General features: G+C 39.8%; 1 protein-coding gene across 3 annotated transcripts; it reads right to left on the minus strand.

The window, feature by feature from the left end:
• Positions 1-16,614, minus strand: LOC140344232 (vacuolar fusion protein MON1 homolog B-like). Of its 3 annotated transcripts, none has more exons than XM_072431240.1 (6): positions 16,523-16,614; positions 11,409-11,492; positions 8,224-9,279; positions 2,651-3,449; positions 1,384-1,531; positions 1-831 (listed from the first exon to the last, which is right to left on the minus strand). In XM_072431240.1, exons 1-6 carry the CDS (start codon positions 16,527-16,529, stop codon positions 604-606), a joined length of 2,322 nt encoding a protein of 773 aa, XP_072287341.1. In that variant the 5' UTR covers positions 16,530-16,614; the 3' UTR covers positions 1-603. The 3 variants fall into 3 exon arrangements, with proteins under 3 accessions (XP_072287341.1, XP_072287340.1, XP_072287342.1); XM_072431239.1 differs by having other exon boundaries at positions 11,394-11,492; XM_072431241.1 differs by lacking the exon at positions 11,409-11,492 and having other exon boundaries at positions 16,523-16,592.
• Between the last annotated feature and the right edge of the window lie 1,133 nt (positions 16,615-17,747).

A 17,747-nucleotide genomic window follows, 5' to 3' on the forward strand; every position in this document is an offset into this window, starting at 1 on the left:
TGGTGTTTGGAGCAGCTTTATTCTGAGAATAATCTTGGAGAAGAGGAAAATAACACATTGTGGTAAACACAGAATGAGGAACTGGCCCCTTGATGTCCTGATTTAAAGGGTCAGCCTGGGTAAAACTGATACTTTGGCGTTGGTTGAAGGAAGAGGAATTAAATCAATTCCCATCTTCTTACACCTTTTAGGGTATCCAGTAGAATATCTCTTTAAACTCTGTCCAAGCTACCGTAGACATAATGAGTACATGCTGCTTTCTGCTGGATTTTCATTCAGTTTACAATTATAGAGAATACCGCTAATTGAATAGGCTACCCTCCTTGACAGTGTAGGGAAGGGGGGTCTGAGGTTTCCAGTTGGAAGTTCTCCCTACTGAACTACCAGAAAGCTAGACTACTTCCAAGCATTACTTGTTTAAATTATTTCTTATCGAGAATGTATTAAGAGGAGTAAGACTCTGTGGAAAGGAGCAAAGCTGTAAAATCCAGAGATAGGATCCTAAAGTCCCATAGCAATATAAGATCGACTGAAATTGGGCAGTGGTCAAGTGACGATGTTCATAGAACAGCTAAAGCTAGGTCAATCTTTCTAGTCTTCCCACTAGAGACCAGTGAAGAAACCATTCTGGTAAGGGTCAGTCCGATCCGTTCGGTTTGATTTTCCTCCTTTCCCAGGTAGAGGGGTTGTGGAATATTTCGGCGGATATCTTATGAACAGGCGGTCTTCCTCTCTCTTGATCCAACGAAGGAGTTTTGTAATGACATTAATGGCACCCACTTTAGTTACTAAAGAGCTGAATGTTGTGTACAGTTCAAATTTGCTGGTGACCTACAGAAAAAAAAAAAACACAAGTTGTAAACGCAATGACAGGCAACACCAACCTCAGAAAGATGTTCCAGTCTCAGGCTTCTACATGGTAAAAAAATTACAAATCCCTGTGTTTAACAGCTGCTGCATAATGTGGAGACTTGTAAAAAAAATTTAAAAAATGCACAGGAAAATGTATTACAACTGATGGTAAATTTGTTTTGTGGTTGAAAAAGTTACTCCTAATGCCCTACAATTGTTCGATCTGATACCAGCTGCACCATCATCAAAATGGATAGTCAAGTCAGGATGTCAACATTCTGCTCTTTCATAAAGAAAAGATAAAACGTTTAGACAAAGGTGCTCCAATTCCATAAAGGTCAAGTGACCTTAGACCTATGCTTATGGTGGAAGGAGCAACTCCTGAAGGGAGTTTAAAACAGAAAACAAATATTACAGCCCTTCTATAACTTTGTGCTTATTCATTTCAGTATAATTATAAACACTACTTTGTGGTAACGCTGGTACAGTTCCCTCTATCCCCATAGTAAAACATAGAATATACGACATTACCCATGCTAGCATGGTCTCTTTTTCTGCCACATGGTAAATCAAACGCAGAGGTCTTGATGAGCTGTGGATCCGGCAGTGAAGATAACGGTAAAGGTCAAACAATCTCTGTCTTTCTTCCTCGCTGGAATATGGGCCATCAGGCTCGGGGCTGCAGAAAGACATGAGAAGCAATTTGTAAAACATTTCCTTTTGTTCATGGATAATTCCAGGGCTCATCCACCCTGGGTTTATATCTCCGATTTTGAAATATGCTTTAGAATTACCACTGACAGTTACATTCATCTCACATGAAGTCATATTTTCTGTTATAGTTTGGAGAACACAACATAAGTGGGATCACCTGAGATGGGCAGCAACATGACTGTAAACTAAGAGAGTAAGATCTCATTGCTGGATTCCCTGAGGTATATAATTAGACCTCATCCCTAACTAAAATATTGTTTTTGGGTGATTTAACCATTTATGTATCTAAACTTCTGGGTACACATTCTGAAAAATACCACCCATATATTGTAATTATATATGGTCAATTAGGAAACCAAACATATATACCCACTGCCCAAGGTAATGAATAGCAACTGTGTTTTATTGATACTGTTGTCCTTGTGAAGGTTTCTGGTCTAGAGTGCTTTCCAATCCTGTCCTCCAGCCCCAGCAATAGTGAATTTTTACAGGTAACATCACACATAAGACACCTATAACTTCAGTTTGTAAGTAGCACAATTTACTTTAAAAAACAAGTGCCACTGTTGAGGCATCATTGTAGTTAGGGATTTTCTGACATACAAGAACAACAACTAAAAATAGTCTGTGTGTGTAATGAAGCACAAAAAAAAAAAACAAACAGTTTGCTATAATATCAGACATTCTTCCAGCCATCTCCTCCCCCTCTTACTGCCAGTTAAATGACCAAGACTCTGACCATCAAAAACTGAAGACCATTTTTAAAAATTGCCTGGATGTCCTTCAAATTAAAAGGGTGGCACACATCTATGAAAGGAACCATGATGAGAGATATACTGGTGCTGCTATTGCTGAACACCTCCTGGAAATTATAGTTGTCTGCCCATTGGAGATTCTTCACCTCCATTATTTTTTTAGTGTTACAATCAGGAGCTGTGTCAAAATTTTCAAGCATTGGGTCATTTGAACAAACTTTAAGTCAACAAGAAGGAGTTTAACGATGGCCATCTCATTTATTGCATAACAGATTTTTTTACTCTTCTTATTGCTGCCATGTCAAGTTACAGCTCTTTTTGTAGAGTACCTGGTAAACTGAGGAAGTTGTTGGTAGGTTTCTGGGACGTCCAGCGGTTTGTATATAAAGTGCAAGAGTTCTGGCACACCCACAAGTGACACACTATATGAGCAGGTCTGCAGTGCAGCAGCTAAAGCCTGCAAAGAGTTTTGGGCTTCCATGGCTTCCAGGATCCTAGCTTTGCAGCCAGAGACAGCATAGAAGGACTCTTTGTCAGTGGACAGCAGCACCAAACACACTGTGCACTGAGGATCCAAGTAGGAAATATAGGCATAGAAGTAGCCATCAGGATTGAATCGTGGCAGACAGATTGGAGTCCAGATCTCACCGGCCTGAAAGGCTGAAGAGGCCCCAATAAGGTTCAGTAGAAGATGTAGGTCAGCAGGATCCAAACGACAGTCCTCAATAACCGCACGTTCCTGAACTACAGTGACCAGATGGTGGTCTGCCACCAATATGGAAAACACCAAATTGGCAGTAATGGCCTTAGTCAGTATGGAACTCAAAGAATCCCGAAGGGAGCTGGCTAAGGCCAGGCATTGCACAGCACCCAACAAGAAGCCAGGGTCAGTGTCTAACAAGTCCAGAAGGCTGTCTAGGATCTTTTCTGAGCCAGCAAGGAGACGCCGCAGGTCATAATTTTTCTTCTTTTCAAAGATTCGAGCTACACTGGCCTGAGTTAACATGCTAATTATCTGGTAGTAGACATACTGGAGCTCCCGTCTTAGCTGCTCATCTGACTGACGAGAACGTGACACCGACACCAATACCAGAGGCCCCTGCTGCAGAAAGACAACTTTCTGATTCTCTGTAAAAAGAAACAAAATGAAAATCAGCAATGTGAACTCATTTAGACATCTTTTTGTGTCCTCAGAATATTCAGAAAACAGAAAAGAAGTAATATTCCTCCCTAATGGCTTCATTTCTTTCCAAGTGACTGACCCAAAACAAATAATTCAGGAGTTCTGACCTAATTTGATGGCTTTCTGCAACTCATCAGTGATTCAGTAAACAACAAAACAAGTAAGCTGGACAATTAGCAATTACAAAAGGAGATAAGTGAAGGCAGCCTACTACAGCATGTAGTTAAAGTGAAATGTTAAGAAAAATAATTAAAACAGTCTTAGGTATGGAGGTGCATGCAGTTCACATGTGACAGTGCTACCGCTTTGCGATTGTCCCACTGCCGTTACAAAATGGTGGGAAGACAAGTCAACAGCAGCATGTAAGCTGTATCTACATCTTTGTGCAATTCTATATCAACCTACTACTAACACTATTATCAAGCATAACTTATATGATTTGGTTTACCTCTTTATGACATGAATCTGCTTTGACATGTTTTCTATATAATTTTGTCACAATGTATATGTATATCACATATATGTATATCATATGCTCAGCATATGATAGCTCAAAGAAACATTACACATGACCATTACTTAACATCTAGGGATCTAATTTGTCTAGTTAGTTGGTCCTTTACCCCATGATATATTAACCCCCCTAGCGTTCTAATTCTGTCAGTTTTTTTATGCAAAAAGTGATCCTATTTTTTTTGCATAGAAATTTTTGTTTATATTGTGGGCCTGTAATAATTAGGATTATTTCCCGGGTATGATAATTATATTTATTTATTATATTATACTCATAAATTATAATACATAAATATAAATAATAATTTTAAAAAATAATGAAATAATAGACAACAATGTAATCTAAAAATAAAATATAAAATTAAAAATGTACTTTTATTTTATGTTGTGTGGTGTTTTTGTACTGTAAAAACCATTTAAAAGCAGATTACATTGTAATCTGCTTTTAAATTTCCCGCCCGGACACCCCCCCAATACATCACCGCTCGCATCACCCGGAAGATGACTCATCCTCCCGGGTGATGGGAGTGGGGATGTCCCGCCTGCCTCACACAGACGCTGGAGCTGCTGCTCTGCATCTCCAGAGAGATGCAAAGCACAATGCAGGACTTCACATCTCACTGCGGTCACCCCCGGATTTTGCTATTGTTGCTCACATCTATAGTGAGATGTGAAGCACAATGCAGAAGTCCTGCATTGTGCTTTGCATCTCACTGCTGATGCAAGCAGCGGCGTGGCCAGGACCCGGGTGGTATTTAAAAGCAGATTACTCAGTAATCTGCTTTTAAATTTCCCGCCCGGCCATGCCCCCCGACGGACCAGCGCCCCGGCATCACAGCGGGACCATCTGATTGCTGCTGGAGTGTGGGGCAAAGATAAGGGGGGCTTCTAAAGTTACCCCGAGTTTAACTCGGGATTACCGCTTTTTGCATGTAAAAGCCACCCCGAGTCACACTCGGGATTACCGCTAGGGGGGTTAATAGGGATGACCACTCTTGTATTTTGTATCACTGATAACTTTTGATGTATCAAATACTTTGACATCAATATACCTACTCACTGCCAAAAAAAACCCCAGAAAATTAATTTTCCATATTGTAGCTACATAGAAGATACCTAACACATGAAGGAAGCAGCAAAAGAGTAAATAAATGGTGGTAAAGTGCTGTTTGGTAAGGGGACAATAAACCAATAATGATTCTTTGCACTACATGGGCAAAGGACAGGTTTTAGTTTGTATTAGGTATTATGACTGAAACAACAGTGGGCAAGCAGGCAGTAATTACAAAAACAGATAATTTGGGGACTTTAAAGGCAGTTAATCAAACAAGATGTAGATATTTCCCAAATATAAAAACATTATTTATTCAAAACTTCATTAAAAAAACTTTTAATAAAATCCAATTCCATAGTTGGTCTGATATGTATTGATAGGTATTGAGCGTTCAACGCGTTTCACGGAGCAGAGCTTGCTTCATCAGAAACAAATAACCTACAATCACAATGTATTTTCACATAATTATAACTCACATCATCCACCAGATGCATAGTTCTCCCCAGAGGGTTTTAGACAGTTGCTCCGCCCGGCTGCTGTGCCTACCCTGCCCACCTCTCCTCCGCAGGTCTCAAACTCTGCAGGGATCTCAGTGAGGCTGCTCTGTGCTCAGCTGTCATCCGCTCAGAGGAGGAGAGGTGAGCACACAGTTCAGCCTTCATGTGAATGAGACACAGGCAGCCCCGGCCCCATCTCATAGCACGAGCTGGGATTTCTAATTAAAAAAAAAAGACTGCTTCTAAAATGTATCTACTGCTAGAGCTGTGTGTGAAGTCTGCATGTCATTCTGCATCCTCACAGCTCTCTGTGTACAAACCTCCATATCTCCTAAACTGTATGTCACAATGACCTGTAATTTTCAGGGTGCACAGGAGACCCTCATAGATACTAGTTACTACAATTGCAGCTCTCTAGCTTTAAATAATTTCAAGATATGGGGTCACAAATGTAAAAATTTGGGGCCCCCAGGGCCACTAACGGCAAGGAGCATTGGGGTTGGGCCCCTAAAGATATACCTACCTTTCACAAATCTCTACCTAAGAGACTACCGTCTGCTTGGGTACAAAACTGAAAATATAGGTGCAAGTAGCGGGCACATTCTCCCCTTACAATCTCATTACTACAGCATCATTAGAGCATAAAACATTCAGCCCATCAAAATGCGCTTCCCTGCCCTGTTACACTTTCCTGTCCACTTAACTGGGTGTAAGAAACCAAAAATAAAGGTACAAGTGGGGAACATCTGTGACTAATATCCGCTATCCAATTTCTGGAGAAATTTGGGTTTGAGGTAAGATGCAGACAGATATGTGTAACAGAGCAGGCAGCACATTTTGCTAGGTAGAGATTTATGTTCTCATAATGCCATACTAATTACTTTGTAGAAAGGTTTAGCCACAAGTGTCCCCCACTTGCACCTACAGTTTGTTTCCTATGCCTCCACGTGTACCTTAAAAATTTCAAGTTAATACAACCAACGGTTTAGGAGATATGAAGGTTGGAACACAGCAAGTTGTAAGGCTGCAGAATATGACAAGCACCTTTTACACACACGCAGCTATCACACTGCGCTGCCGATAACATCATTACACACTGCGGATAAACGTCACAGACAGTGTTTTTTTTATAAAGAATATGGGCAGTGATGAGAGGGGGTCACTGGTTGTTTTGTTCCCATCAGATATCACATGCATGATGCTATTAAAGCATTGCCACATTTTTAAAATTATAATAAAGAGTGACTTTCTTTCAGACTTTACTGCCATTTCGGTAAAGACCAAAGGGGAAATCCGCAGCCTCCTGGGATATTTGTGTAACATATCCTAAGAGGCTCTGCACTGCTCCTTCCCTGCATGCACCTTCAGAGGATTTCTTAGAATATAAAAAGGAGTGTTCAATCTCATGCATGCCCAGTGCAAGGCGTACAAGTGAGCATTAGAGAAAAGGTGGAAGAAGCTGAGCCAGCGTGGGCCCACTGCGCTAATTTTCTAATAGTGAAATAAAAATGTTTTTACAAAAGTTCACTTTTGAACTCCACATCTGAGGTTAGGCTGAATTCACACCGGCAGTAAGGTTACATTTGTCCATTCCTCATGCCAGGAACCACTGCTGCTTAAAAAACTTCTAGCTCTGAAAAAGCCCAGCACTTACCGCTTGTTACCAATCCTAGGTGCCTAGAAGTTTCCAGAAGTCACTGAAAAGGGGTAAATGTTTTTTGCTGCCAATATGAACTAAGCCTAACTTGTTACACCACATTCATTATACTATTACACTACTACAAAGGAATACACTGCTAAAACTTGGAATACTAAAAAGTTGGGTCACAATACACAGCATAGGACAATTGTGGCAAAATACATAGAATGGAAAAATTCGATATACTAATGGTGTCAGTGCAGGGAAGACCAGGGCCATCTCTTGGCTGATCTGACTGCTCAGCACAGTGACCCAGCTTCTCTCTAGTTCTTAACATGCTTCTCATACTCTGTACACATGCTGTAGATTATAGTGTGCATACAATCCTTAATCTCTCTAACTTCGTGAAATCAGCATAACCCTTACTCCTGTGTTAACATTGCCTTGTTTCCCAAAATGGCCTTAAGCAACCTTTGTTATTAGATCTCCTCTGCCAATGACAGCACAATAAATCACTAACCTTAGCGCCTTTGTATTGTGTCTGTGCACAGTCACAACTTTGTGACTCCATCAAATAGAAGAATAGCAAAGGCCTGTGCAAAATAAACATGACAGCAGAATAGTGAACTTTAGCAAGAACATAGGATTTCCCAACTCACAGTAGTGCCTCTCACACACTGTACCACCACATTCCTAAACATTCCAGGCATTTTACATGCAGATCACCCTAGAAAAGGCCCAAACATGAAACTTGGACCAAATGACTGACAGAACAGAAAGCAAATGGGGGAAAGACAACACAGACAGGACTGTCCTACTTGTGCTTTCCATTAGACAGCAGAAGAGATGGGCTCAAGTTATCTGTCATAGTATTTACCTGAAAAATTTTTATAACAGAAAATGTTGCCAGATGTCAGATTTACAGCTTTAAATATATACCCTTTGGTGTTAACAAATTTACAGATTTCCCTTTATGACAAGTAAAAAAACAAGCTTGAGGTTCAATTGTCACCTACCTGAATGGATAGATCGGATTGAGTTATTGCCACTCTGGACAAAACTGACAAGTGCCATCATGACACCCATGGTGGAAGACAGGGCCTCCTCATTACCGTAGCGTGAGTAAATTGGTTTTCCTGCCTCACTCAAGACAAACACATGCCTCCGCTTAGTTCGCCAGCTTTCTGCAGTAACATCCTCCTCACGCTGAACAGGCATTGTAGGTGGCAATACTTCAGCAGTTGAAGTTCCAACCACTGATGAAATGCTGGGAAAATCTCCAGAATCCTCCAAAGTATTGTCAGTGGAAGCTGAATCAGTTAATTCCTTGAGATCAACCTCATAGTCTGCAACTACATCACCGAGTTTTGGATTCTCAGTAAAGCCCACATTAGAGAAACCCACAACAGACGTTTCTATGGAACCCTCAGTGGAAATGCTATATGACTGCTTCAAGTTATCATCTGCTGAGGACAAATCATTCAGTTCTGAACACCTGCCTGCGGTATTTTGTGCAGACTCTGGTGGTAGGTGCTCATCTAACATGACACCATTCGTTTCATTTTCTTTGTCTATATTACAAGTTACTGAGGATATATTGTGCACTACTCCTTTAGATTTTTCCATTGTATTCGAGTTACTCTTTACACTGGTTACCTCGCAATCCAAAACCTCTTTTGAGGGGAGACTATAAGGTGTTTTCTTCAAGTCTTCTTCCAATAAAGTGCATTGCTCAAGAGTGTTTAAAAATTGCCGCTCTTGATTAGCAGTAAAATGGCTAATGGAGCCCAACGGTTCATGAGAAGTATTTCCTTCTGCTCTGGAGTCTTCTTTAGGCACTACAGAAAAACATTGTGTATCTTCCGTGACACCCCTAGGCAGAAGTGCTGCCCCACTGGGTGCATTTTCTGTGTGACACTGCTTGTCTGAAGCTAGATTTAAACTCTTGGTCTTAGTTTGGCGAGATCCATTTTCTAGATCATCAAAGACCTCCTTCTTTAAAGGGTAGTCAAGGGGAGATGGCAAAAGTGGATCAACATAGCTTACTTGACTCCCCTTGACCGCTTGATGAACTGGAAAAAAAAATAAAATTAGTTAAACAAACAGCTTTTTAATATGGACTCCTACTTCTGCAAGTGCTAGCTGCTTCCTCTGCCTGCAAATTAATTACCTAAATTCTTTCAAGCAAAATTTATTTTAGGCAATTTTAAATGTAGTAAGAAAGGTTTAAACTTGTTTCAAGTTCATATTTATGTCTGTGTGCAGCCTTTAACCTTATGGCACATTAAAAGAAATGATGTGTTCTTTTCAAATGTGTTTGGTTTTTTGCCTGTGTCCCCATTGTTAAGCCTGTCCATCACCTGTCTGAAAAAAATTGTAAGGGCCTGCCATTACAGGGAGTAAAGCTCACGTCAGCTTGTAATGGCAGAAAATATTATTATATTTTCATAATTATTATTTATATATGCCTGATAAGGGCAATAGGCTTCACATTTTCTTAAAGTTTGTTAATAAACTAACCACTAAATGTAAATATTAACCTGTGGGTAATTAAAACAAAAGGGGACTATGACTGCGGATAGAATACACTAACTAAAGGAAAGGTGTTGTGTATTTTCAACAAATGCATATTTGGAGTTATTTCTGAAGAAGTGTGCTTTAAAAATAATGTTGGTTTTGAAATATTGCTCTTTTGATGTTTAGCATATTTAATATTGTAATTTGTAGATTAGCCCTACAGGTTTTTGTGTGTTCTTTGAAATCCCTCTACCACTCTCTTGACATCTAGTGCCACAAGATATCAGCCACATAGGAATACACTCTTTTGAATATTCGAGTAGCTAAAGTAAAGCACAAACAGATGTGCAGTGCTCCAAAGTAGTAAGCTCTGGCAGCATATGTAATATGGCTACCCTCATGTACAAATACAGAATCTTAATTAGAAGACTTTCTTCAATAAACACTAATAGGTATATTTATGTCCAAATGATCTCTTTAACACAGTTTTCAAAAATATGTTGAAAAGGCTTTAGATTACCTTAAATGTATAAAACAAAAGGCCTTCTGAATTCATATAAAAATACCTATGTCCATGGAAACCAGATTCTGCTTCACATAAGTAGTGAAAATGAATCACCATCATGAATGCTACATTTTAGTTACCAAGTACACAAATGTATCGCAATTTAAATATAAGAAACAAATGTCTACAAAAAAAAGCAGCTCATCTTATCTATACAGACCACAGAATGTTTTGGCTGCCTATAAGTATGGACTAAAAAATGGGAGGCTTGAGATGGCTTAAATAACAGGTTTGAGTGGGTGGTCAAGGTGTGATCTTTCATTTTCAGTTCTTTCTCATGTTTCAAGCTAAAGAACTGCTGGCTGTTTCATCATCTCACAGGACATCAAAGAAAGGGTTTGTGGTGATGTTTGCAGTACAATAATTTGTTGGCACAAACTGCCAAAGCAGAAATATCCGATAGGGGAGACAGAGAGCCTTCAACCTGAATGTATGGGAGAGGGAGCAAGGAATATGCAATGGGTAGGATAGAAAGGTATCTTCTGCATCAAAAGCTGGAATTCCCAGTTTACAAGATCCTACAGAAAAGCCAGAAAGAAATAGCTGGGTGCACTAAAGCAATGTTTGAATTATACATAGGGCTTGATTTATTAAGGATCTTCATGAATGGAGAAGAAAGACTATCATGGGAGAAGCTGGGTGATCCAGCAAACCGGGATATTCTTTTTTTTCAGTCCTGGACCAAATCCATTTCAGGTATGCTGAATGCCTCAGCTACTCCCTGTTAAGCATCAAAATTTTAGTTGGAATCAGTCTCATGGTGCCAAATTACAGCAGAGTTCAGATTAGGAGAAGAAGCAGCAACAGAAGACAACCAGCTAAAGAGCATGCTAATTGGAAGGTGACAGTATATGAAAAAGTTATGAGCTCATTAGTCTGCTTCTTCTCCTTTTAATAACCAGTCACTGCCGGCTAGAAAAAAGGGAAAAAAAGGGACTTCTGTCTAAAAAGGGAATTTTCCCCTATTTTGGGGAAATGTTGTGTTTCTGAAACTGAAAGAGAGTAACTGTAATAGGACATGGATAGCAAAGATAAGCCTAACATATTTTACCCATTCCCCACTACACTAAAAACAATAAATTGTCTAATTTAGAGTGATCTTACCCTCCAAACCTTCACCTTTTAGCTGCTCTTCTTCTCTGAGCTGCTCGCAACTTGGCAAATCCAATTCCTCAGCCATCATCCCCACATTTCTGTTGCCTCCTGGAGATATAGACAGATGAGAACACATGGTCTGCCAATTACTTTGCATATCACTATTTATGAGATACATATATATATATAATATTTAGGAGGTCTATCCAGTCAAAACAAAAAATTCACTCATGCCAGTTTAATAACCCATTGTTTTATTTCTTCAGGAGTTCAGTGGTAACAGCTCATTGCTGCGCTCCCCAGGCCATTCAAATCAGTTTTGGAGTTTCACACCCGTAGCTATACTTTCCCTAAGAGAAGAAAGTAAATTCCAAAGCCCCTCATGACTGCAGTAGCAAGTGATTATGATCATGGGGCAAATACTTCACCAACTTACACAGCTTAAGCTGGCAACTGAGAAGTAATTACCACTAGGTACTGGACTCTGGCGGGGGGGGAGGAAAAGTTTTGGGTAGAGTGACCCTTTAAACACAAATTTCACGTAAAATATATTATTACAGCAAGTAAACATGCCTAACTTCTCTGTACTCTCTGCTGAACATGACACCAGATGATTACATATCTACCTATTTGAAAGGATGAGGAAAGGAAACTGGGAATGAGTTTCACTCAGAACCAAATGGACCAAGTGATGAGATACTGTCACAAAAGTTCAATGCGTAGCACCCCTCAAGAAAAGGGGTAGAAAATTTTGACACATTAGTACAAGACCCCTGATGTACCAGATGTATGCTGGAGGTGTGGGAACCATAGAGGCACGATGCTGCATATTTTCTGGTTGTGCCTGCAGCTAACTGGGTTTTGGCAGGGGGTGAGGAAAGTATGCCAGGATTTGGCTGTAAGGACAATACCCCACGACTCAGGGTTCTTCCTTCTCGAACCTTAATGATTGGCCCCAGAAGGCCTTTGACAAATCTGTGGTAAAAGTTTTGGTAAATGCTGCCAGGGCCTGCATTGCGACTTTGTGGAGAAAGCCCACAGGCCCATCCATGGCTATGTGGATACGTAAAGTGAATGAGATTAAGTTGATGGAGGATTTAACTGCTGACCTATATAAACAAAATGGGAAATTCCTTGATGTCTGGTCACCCTGGCTAATGTTTCAGGAATCAGTTGAATATAAAAACATGTTAGGAGAGCAGACTGGAAGGACAGGGTAAACCGATAGGGTTTTTCCAGTATTGCATTTAAGGGGTTCTGAGAGGAGTGGGAGATGAGTGTCTGATAACAGAAGGGAAGGGTTTTGTGATGTTGACATGCTTATTCAGGTAAATGGCAGTGTTATTGATTTTAAATATGGATAATTTTAGTTGTTGAAATGTGAGGGATCTATTCTCTTGGTTATAGTGTTTTGTTTTGTCTTGTTTGTATGTCTTATTCATGCTTGGTATAATATGTACCAGACCAACACCTTTTTGATTGTATTAATGTGATTGCTGTTTGTTCTGTCTGTTTTTGTTATGAAAATATAAAATTAATAAAAATAAAATGTAAAAAAAAAAAAAAATAGGACTAACTTTGTACCACATCCCTAAAGCAATACAACAATAATTAAATACATGGTACTTTTAAGCTACGCAAAATAATAAAACCATTCTTCTATAGAATTAAAACAATTAAAACCTTTCATACAAATTCAAGTGGTTCATGGTTGATCATTATCTTTAAGCCAACATTTTTCATCACACGGTGTACGCATTCCTCTACACGTTTTGCTAATGCAGCTTGGTACAATCTATAATAGTGGGTGATATACCTTACAATGCTGTCCAAATATTGCCATACATACCAAGTCTCTCCCCTCACCATTTCACCCAAAACAATACAAAAAAGACAAACCATATAGACCAATGGTCACCAACTTTTTCAGTCCCGGAAACAACTAAAATTACTGGCTCCTGACCGCGCATAGGGGGAAACCAAGTCTCAATCAAAGAGGTAGAAACCTCCCCCGTAGTGACATCATAGTGGCATAACCCCGCCCACTCTGCCATTGCAGATCTGAGCCTGCGATGGGAGAGTGGGCGGATTTTGTCCAGGGCTGTGGTTTGTGGCTCTGGCTGGTGCACGCCCCGCCAGCGGGGTCCCTCTCCTGACTCCGCTCGAGGGGGCACCGATGATATAGACTGTACAATAACCTCAAATTGTACCAGGGTTTCTTTCTGCCTCCCTCTGGATCAACCAGCGTTTTAAATCTGGGATATGTTTTTTTTTCCCTAGTGGTTGAACTTGATGGACTTTTTTTCGACCTGACCTACTATGTAACTATTTACCACAAATGTTATAAAAAAATACCACTAGGAAACAAAGTATGGCATGGGAGAATCTATCTCTAGCCATGCCTTATAGTTATAAAACTTATAAAGTATTTTTAAATAACAAAGAAGCTGCATTGTGGCATAGCTGCTTGTGGCAGTAGGGCTACTTACTAATCATTTGGGATTCATTTGCTGAAGTAAACCATTTTTGTTTTTCCGCTGGATTACAATGTCTTTTTGTGTTATGTTCATGCTGAAGCCAAGCAGTGTTTTGAGTTGCGCATCATCCACAATAAATGGACATTGCAACCCTCCTACAGTGTCCTGTGATGAGCTGATCCCCTAACTTCACAGTACATTAAAAGCTTCATGTGTTTAATTATTGTTGTAGTAAAAGTATTTTAAGAGAAAAAAAAACAATCTGTAAAACTGTAATAACAGATGTTGGCACTAATGCACTCTGTAGGTAAAATCTAAAAATAAATGTTTGGCTGAATATACATCATAGGGACTGGTGAGATAAGCTCAAGTAGATTAATTTTGTATTTTATTGTTCTATCAGGTCAGATCTAACCCCAAAGCTTGCACTTGAGGAGCAGTAAAAGACTCATACTGTGGCAGGACTACAAAGTAGAAGCACAGCACACATATGTAATGAGGAAAAATGGTACAAATAGAAATGTGTTTTAATTAAAATATACCCTATAATAAATTAAAATAATCACAATTACCAAAATATAAATAAATAAAATGTGTGAAAAGACTACTGAAAGGTATAAAGGAAATTACTTATTGGTAGCAAATTACTTTAAAGCAATGGAACTGAACAATTATAAAAAATATACAAATAGGAAATGAGGCTGTGGAGTTAATAGAAGACACATGAGGGTTTGTCATCTGCTTTCTCTTACAGCCATACACTGGGATCATGTGAGGTTTGCCACTTGCCCTAGGCAACAAGATGTTCCGTGGCTGGCGCCGCCAATAGAACTCGTGTTTTAATAACAACACACTGGGATGATGACATGTCACCAGTAACTACACTTGACACCACCTGATAACACAAATCCTATTACAGTCTTCAGATGAGTTCTGCTGACACAGGGGAAGACACTGCCAATCTGAAATGGCAAAACAAGCTGCTGGCAGCCAGTGAAAGAAATGGGGACAGATAGTTGGCATTAGAGAAATATTGCACAATGCACACGATTGCTAAATATTGTGGTAATGTTTCATAACTAAAACGAATCTCCAAAACAGACCTCTATCATTGTGGGTGATGTAAACAAAGAAAATTGTCAATGTTTAAAGCTACCACATAATAATAAACATACTGATGCCAGAAAGGCACTTGGAGAATGACAATCTGACTTTTGGGGGTGCAAGGGTGTTGTCACCTTGACACCTGGGGTGGCCAGGATAATGAAGCACTGGCACATAGAAGCACCAAGACAATGACACCCAGGACCAAGATGCACAACAATACACTGAGGCCTGTCAGAACCAGGACTATGTAATCCTGATGACTGACACCCTGACACCCGAACTCACCAAGACCTTGATGCCCTATAGCCTAAGTTTGCCATGACAATGATGCACACTTCTGTAAGGAACATTAAAAATAAATAAAATAGATTGGGATCTGATGCTATCTGTGGCTTTGGGTTAGGGAAGCTGTTCATTAGTCATGGCAGATTACATACTATATAATATTCTTCATAGAAGAATATCTATTATATTCATAGAAATCATACTCTGTAAAAAAAATGATAATTGACCCTGGCAGTACCAATAAACTTCTTTACCATAACTAAACTTAGTGCATAGAACCTATACAAAATCTTTAATAAGTACATAGACTTTTCAACAATTTATTAGCTAACATGCCTATCGCAATACACTCAGCAACCTCAAAACACTTCACAAGTCAGCAATGTTAGAAAAAAAAAAGTTCCAGTTCAATGGTTTCAACTCAAAATGGATTTTTATCCTGCCAACAGATAGATGAGAGTTCTGCTGCACCAGCACTATCCACCACGATAGGTCATACACAAATATCTACAACAATGATGTCAGAATGTTTGTGCTATTCTGCATACTGGAGGAAAAAAACAAATAAAGGAATGCGACTCATGCTCGATGGTAGACATTTTATCTCTTTCAGTAAATTATTGGAAGGGGCTATAAAGACAGCCTGCCTGGGAGTTGTATTTCCTCAGCAGCCACAGAACTAAAGGTGGAATATGGCTGGTAGTTATAGTTACTGCATAGTCTATGGTTGGACCAGCCCATCAGTAATACTGGGAGTTGTAGTCTATGCACAGCCTCAGACTGGAGCTGCCTGGCAGTATTGTTGGGAGTTGTATTCCATGCACAGTCCATGACTGGAGCTGCCTGGCTGTATTGTTGGGAGTTTTAGTCCCTGCACAGCCTCTGGCTGGAGCTGCCTGGCAGTAATGCTTGGAGTTGTAGTCCCTGAACAGTGTGCATAATGCTGGTTGTCATTAATTTTTGGAACTGTAGTGCCTGCACTGACCCTGACTAGACCTAACCTAGCAGTGACGTTCGCTGAAAGTAATGATGGGCGTTTTATTTTCTGCACAGCTTCGGAATAACAGCAATAGTCATTTGTGAAAAGCCTCCGCCTGGAAGAATAGCTGGGAATTGTAGTTCCTGAACAGTCCCGGACTGGACCTGCCGTGCAATAATGCTGGGAGTTGCAGTTCCTGTACATCCCCAGTCTGCCATGCAGTGACAAGCACGGTGCAATCACAGCTACATAACCCAAACAACCCCCTGTACCCTCGTTCCCACTCATACCGGACATAGGCCCTCCGTGCACGCGCTCCGAAGCTCGGCTATTCCCCGGCCACGCGCACCACCCACAGAACCCGATTCAGCTGACTAGGGGGCGGTAACATATTCAGCCTACCACGAACCAGGACATGAATGATGTTAGGAGTCTAACCAATCAAAAAGCGCCGAGGATCGAAGATGATAGCCTAGATCAAGAGAATTACTGTACTATGAAAGTTCAACACGGAAAGGTCCATGAAGGCGGCCATTTTCCTGGAGACCAGAGTATGGGGTGGGGATCAGAGACTTCCTATAGAAAATGTGACAGAGTACTTGTTTTTAGTAAAATGTATCTGTGAATAGCTATTTATAAGTATATACAGATATGTGTATATTTAAATATGTATGATAAACAATATTAGACCCTCTGACCTCCTCTGTGCTTTGTATGGCTATACACACCTATATGATAATGTATTATTCAACTTTAAAGAATGTGTTTTTTGGTGCTAAGCCTTTTACCAACTACGTTTAATCTTTTAATTTGTTAATTTTAAAATTTATTGTAAAGCAAATGGGACGTATGCGACATATACGGTCATCACTGATAGCATATCTATGTATAGTTTACAATATTCCAGATCTAGATTAACAGAATCAGGAATATAATATTACATTTATGTACTAAGTATGTATGAATCTTAAGCATATTAATACATAGTAAACTTTATATAATCTTGAGCCTCAACCCTCTTTCTTTTCTACCCAATACACCTTCATGTCTAGAATTCAAATAGACAGTGGCTCTCACATTATATTTCGGGGAAAGAAAAATCACCCACTCTAACATATATATATTCTTCAATTATTGCAATCTCTAGCTCTTACTTGGGGCTGGTTCAATAAAGGTGCTAGACCACAATGTAAACTTTTCCAAACCTCAGAGAGTTTGGATACCAATCAATGCAATGTCCCCTAAATAGTATATTGCTGCAAACTTGCATATTGCTGCATGCTCATCTCTTCCTTCAATAGGTAACCAGAATCCAAACCCCTGGTACTGTGTTAGATGCTTGTTCTTGGTTTAGGATTATTCCACTATATCTTATAAAATACCTAGAACCATTCAGAGATGCAGACTCTGTAGGTTGTCAGAATAAACCTTCATCAATAACTGGCAGGTGGATTTACTCTTCAGCATCTTCTAAACACTAAAAAAAGGTTTTGGACAACCTCTCTCTCCTCTCCA

Source organism: Pyxicephalus adspersus, chromosome Z (assembly GCF_032062135.1).
Source record: "Pyxicephalus adspersus chromosome Z, UCB_Pads_2.0, whole genome shotgun sequence".
NCBI classification, from domain to species: Eukaryota; Metazoa; Chordata; class Amphibia; order Anura; family Pyxicephalidae; genus Pyxicephalus; species Pyxicephalus adspersus.

Excerpts from the sequence above, each read along its gene's own strand:
- LOC140344232 (XM_072431239.1), bottom strand. Across the intron at positions 3,450-8,223 it reads AATCCGATCTATCCATTCAG|AGAATCAGAAAGTTGTCTTT; the intron begins GTAGGTGACAAT and ends TTCTTTTTACAG. Across the intron at positions 1,532-2,650 it reads CAACTTCCTCAGTTTACCAG|CCCCGAGCCTGATGGCCCAT; the intron begins GTACTCTACAAA and ends GTCTTTCTGCAG.